The sequence below is a fragment of the Pogona vitticeps genome, chromosome 2 (assembly GCF_051106095.1).
Source record: "Pogona vitticeps strain Pit_001003342236 chromosome 2, PviZW2.1, whole genome shotgun sequence".
In the NCBI taxonomy this organism is placed as follows: Eukaryota; Metazoa; Chordata; class Lepidosauria; order Squamata; family Agamidae; genus Pogona; species Pogona vitticeps.
The window spans coordinates 101,745,562-101,750,743 of record NC_135784.1 but is presented as its reverse complement, the minus strand read 5'-3'; the positions used below and the strand labels follow the sequence as shown (position 1 = coordinate 101,750,743).

General features: G+C 41.6%; 1 protein-coding gene across 1 annotated transcript; it reads right to left on the bottom strand.

Annotated features, from left to right (window-relative positions):
• Nucleotides 1-474: 474 nt before the first annotated feature.
• CDKN2AIPNL (CDKN2A interacting protein N-terminal like) lies at nucleotides 475-4,941 on the bottom strand. Its single transcript, XM_020794459.3, has 3 exons — nucleotides 4,605-4,941; nucleotides 1,958-2,057; nucleotides 475-649 (listed from the first exon to the last, which is right to left on the bottom strand). The coding sequence occupies exons 1-3, from the start codon at nucleotides 4,814-4,816 to the stop codon at nucleotides 638-640; spliced, it is 324 nt and encodes a 107-aa protein (XP_020650118.1). The 5' UTR covers nucleotides 4,817-4,941; the 3' UTR covers nucleotides 475-637.
• Between the last annotated feature and the right edge of the window lie 241 nt (nucleotides 4,942-5,182).

Below are 5,182 nucleotides of genomic sequence, written 5' to 3'. Positions count from 1 at the left end.
GTTTTTTTTTCAGTTCTTAACTCAAATCTAAGTACTTAAGTCAAGTCAATATTTTCCTATGAGAGTGGTTCTTAAGTCAAAATGTTCTTAACTCAAGCCGTTCTTAAGTCAAGACCCCACTGTACATTACTGAAATTCTCATTACATGAACACAGGCCTGTATCTTGTCAAGAATAGGGGCATGGAGCAGCTTCTGTAGATCTGCCAGTCCCCTATTCTAGTGCCCTGCTCTAGGCAGGTACACTATGCAGTCTGGTCACTGTAGACACCAGTGACAAAGTACACAGTATGTCTCTGTTCTCTGTCACCTTGGGCCTGCACCTTATCTCTATCTGTCTGGCACCTAGATGGCACATTCTACTTCATTTAGTACTTGCTGGAATCTTAAATGCTAGGAAGAACACTTGCACCAGGCCTCCTCCCTGTTTCTACAACACTGTTTTGAATGCATGCCTGGTCAAAGGCAGACAAAAAGTCTGTAATATCTTCTTTAATTTGAATTTATACAGTCTTCACAATCTTCTAAAATGAATATTCAGTGGAAGAAGTGGAGCTTCTTGAATTGTCCAGATGAAGGTCCTCCAAGGAAGCCAGTTGTGAGGCATAATGAAAGGCCAGGTCTCAGTCCTCTTAGTCACTAGTGCTGATTCTAAAAAAGTATACAATAAAACTGAGTCAAATCTATTACAGTCACATCTATTTGAAATATGGAAATAATCTTTAAGAAATATTTACTTTATTCATGCAGAAAGTAATGAACCTGAGCTACTATAAATCTTGTCACAGGACATAACAGTTCTAAAAGCTAGTATTCATGTGTGTCTCATCTACAAATTCTAGCCTACTGATCTATATATTTTTTAAAAAACAAGTCATTAAAAATTAAATGGCTCCATACTAACAGCTGGTTCACACAACAATTTGAGACCACAACAACCAGTTAAAGAGACAAGCCAATGCCATGTTCTAGCAGCTTTACCATGTAAGGTCAGTTGTAGATGTGTAGTGAAAACTGAATTCAAATTCAAACAGTGATATAATGAACACAATCCCCTGAAGTTTTATATAATTAACCTTGGCATGGCTTAAGTTGCCAAGATCAGCACTACCAAGCATCTTTCTCCTTTGGGTGCTGTATATGAAATAGCTGTTGTAAGTGAACAAGCCCTTCTATACAAAACCTTTACTGGTTTTCATCTCCTCTACACATTCAGTATAATACCATATGCAGTGATTTCTATAGGAGTAGTTTTCCACTGTGTCTTGAAATTTAGCAGTGCTATGCATAATCAACGCCACACACAGCTGCCTTAGGTCCTTTTTAAGGAGAAAGGCAGGATAAAAATATTTTTGTAAGCTAAATTAATTAATTGAACTGCAATGTTTTCCAAACATTCCACATTCTGTGAATAGTTAAGAACTGCGGTAATGGAATGAAACTTGAGAAAGTTAAGTCGTAGGAAATAAAAAATATGTAGCTATTGGATGAAAGCAAACTACTGATTTTGGAAGCTCCATTTCTTTGCTTTCCCCACCAGCTTTTCCCTAAAGATGTATACATGTAATCAAGCTTACACCTCTGCCATGAAATGTAAAAAGTTTAGTTTATAATGGCAGTTGGTGACATAAAGTTTTACATTGGATTTGCACTAGCATAAAGTATTTATTCTCATGCAAGGTGGGATATCCCATTTTATCAATGCCCACATCTACCACTGGGCTCTGGCCCCTGTTTATCATGCTATTCCAGAGGGCTCCCAATTGTGAACACCAGTTTTTCAGGAACCACCAGTGGCTTCAATGGAGGGGAGAGTGAAGAAGGTGCAAACTGGATCACCATGACTTGTATGAAATAGGCATACAACTCACAATGTGGACACAATGTTCTTCACTCCAGCTCAGTTAATCCTATACTTAATACTTTCAGTATTTCAGACCTCTCTCCAGGAATATTCACCTTTTTCATTAATTCATCACGGGTTGTAAAATGTGGTGCATCTTCAACTTCAATCCCTTCAGCCATTTCTGTTACCTTGTCCATTAGATCTTTGCTGTAGCTAAACAATAAATTAAGAATGAATGGGGCATTCAGTATTCTGCCATATTAACATTAGTCCACTTACAGAGTTCTCAGTTCTCACAATATACACATACTTACAAGTAAGGCTTAAACTTTGTTTAGAAAGTTGAAACTGCAAGGTAAGTTAATGGGAAAAAAGAAGAAAATAAAGAAATGTATGGGGACAACTGGTTTGTTCTAGACCTGTTTAGCTTTTTAAGTTTCTGAGAGCTTATACAGAGAAAAGAACAGCAACACATATTCCAAACCTTATATTATTTTAAGATGATGAACCGAAAGTTTCTCACTTTGAAGTTCCAGTAAGGATACAACTTATCCAGGTGAAATCTAACATGGCCGCATTACCTAATGAGTCTTATTCCATTGTCCACATCCCGCCTCTTTCACTCCATTTAAAGGTAAAGGTTCCCCTTGATATTTTTAGTCCAGACGTGTCCGACTCTAGGGGGCGGTGCTCATCCCGTTTTTCAAGCCGTAGAGCCAGTGCTTGTCCACAGACAGTTCCCGTTATCAGGTGGCCAGCGTGACTAGGGAAGGCCATTTTACCTTCCCACCGAGGTGGTACCTATTTATCTACTCGCATTTGCATGCTTTTGAACTGCTAGGTTAGCGAGGAGCTGGGACAAAGCGACAGGAGCTCACTCCGTCACGTGGATTCGATCTTACGACTGCTGGTCTTCTGACCCTGCAGCACAGGCTTCTGCGATTTAGCCCGCAGCGCCACCACGTCCCCTGACCCACTCCATTTCGGTGAACTAAAAAAACACATTCCTTTTCGTCCCCACCTTTGGCTCTTTTCCACCTTCTTATTGTAATATATTACCTGATGTAGAGCCATTAATTTCAAAAGATTGTTCTATATTTTTCTGCATTTTTGGTTGGCTTAATAAAGGTACTACAACAGTATGGATTCTGTAAACTGCTTTGTACCAACAAGGCAACCCTATATTTTGTTAGGTACACCATTCACATTACTTTTCCACTACTTAATGACACTTGCTATTCTAATAGATTTGAGTCAGAACTTTCCTTTAAGAAAAACAAAAGGCATTGATCTTAAGCAACACAATTTTATTTCAAGAACACAGAGGCAATTAAATTCTAAGTTACGTTAACTGTTTCATGTATACTATATTTTAGAAATCTGTTTATAAGAGCTGTGGGAAGGAGGGGGAAATTTTTCAGCAAAGTAAGCAGCTATCACTTTCCTCATTTGTTGCTTCACCAGGCTGGGACTGGGTTCTTTCCTTTATGGAGGTAATTTGAATGAGCAATAATAATAATAATAATAATAATAATAATAATAATAATAATAATAATAATAATAATAATAATAATAATAATAATAATAATAATAATAATAATAATAATAATAAAAACAACGATGATTATAGATTATTATTCTATAAATAATATTTATTTATATTATAAATAAATTTATTTGTATTGTGCTCTACACCAGAGCACATTCCAATAGTCAAAAACAGTTAAAATACAACCATAACATAATTAGAATGATAAAAACATATAGCAAATAATTATCATTCAATAAGGCAATAAACAAACAATAAGCAAACTCAAGGAAGATAATGCTTCATCACTGCCCTATCTTGAAGTAGTACTTAAGGATATTTTAATATTCCTATTGAATAGACATAAGCCACTTTGAGAGCCTAATCAGTCAGAGAGTGACTAATAGCGATTAATATAAATAAATAACCTATTTACTTATTTCAATAATTTTGTATAGACATCACCGAGTTTCCTCACAATGCACGTATAGGCCATTGCCAAGAGAACACCTCCGAAGATGTATACTCAGCACAACTCGTGTCTACACACTTAGCCTTTACAGGCAGAGTTGCATGCCTGGAGATACATGGAAATGAACCCCACAGGACCCAGCAAGACTCCGCTTAGGAGAAAGGCGTGTGTACCATATGGGGTGCATCATCAGCTGTCCCCCCAAGAATTGTGCCAGGTTCTAGTTCCACCCAGAAAACTCACAAAGAAAACGCAATTGGCAGACCAGAAAATGTGCATTCGCCAACTCCTGTTCACCACCCTAGAATAGGGGGCCCTGCTCGGCGTGTGCGCACAGCAGTCTGACCGCTGCTCCTCATGGGATGTCCCTGAACAGGGCGGCCCCTCCACGGCTGGGCTTCGTTGGAAGGGAAAGGGGCGCAGAACCTCAGCCTGTACTAACAACAACAACAACACCCCCACTGAACAGTCTTCGGCTATCACTGCCTTCCTGGTTGCCTAGGAAGGAAAAAAAAATAAGTCTCGTGTCCCAGTCACATTATTATCTCTCGAGGTGCGTTTGACTGATGCGTGATGGGCAGAAATCCAACAGATGCAACTGCTTCCAAACCTGTAAAGGCAGGAGAGGGAAGCTTCGCCCTAGTAAACGGCGGGCTGTGGCGGAACCGCTAAAATGACGGAAGGGGGGGGGGACGGAGAGGGAAGCGGGCGACAACCGCCCGGCGCGAGGCGAAGGGGGAGGGGCAGAGGGCCGCGCTACCTGCATCCCAGGAAGAGGTGATTGGCCCACACCATAGAGAGCGAGAGCAGCTGGTCCAGGCGCAGGGGAGAGAGCGCCTCCTCGTCCCCCGGCGGGATATTGCGCACAATGAAGGCGCGGCGCGCTTGCCAGTGCTTTTCATTTTCCGAGTAGGAGCGGAACTGCTCCGGGAATTCTGTTTCGGCCACGATCTCGTCGTCCCCTTTCACCATCTCTCTTCCGTACAGCCCGCCAGAAGGACGACAGCAAGGAAAAGGCGGGAAGTTACGTTTTCCACAGAGCGGCCGTTAGGGCGGATGCGAAAGAACAACAGCGCCGCTCTGCCCGCCTCTCGACTGCTCCGAGGCCTCCTCGCTGGTTTGCTTTGCTAATCAGTAGTGCGCGTGCGTCAAGGGACGCCAGGTGGGGGTGGGAGGGGGAGGGGGAGGGACGGCATCTCCGTCTTGATGCTTCGCTGAGATCAGAGAATCGAGAGGACTATCAGTGCTCCCAAATGGCCGGTTTTAGTGTGGTTCCCCCCCCCCATTCTCCCACTCTTATTTCCAGAGGAAAATTCCATCTGAAGACGTGAGATGTTA

Coding starts and splice junctions, on each gene's coding strand:
- CDKN2AIPNL (XM_020794459.3), bottom strand. CDS start 4,816: ATGGTGAAAGGGGACGACGAGATCGTGGCCGAAACAGAATTCCCGGAG. Junction 2,058..4,604: donor CACCTCTTCCTGGGATGCAG/GTAGCGCGGCCC, acceptor TTTATTGTTTAG/CTACAGCAAAGATCTAATGG.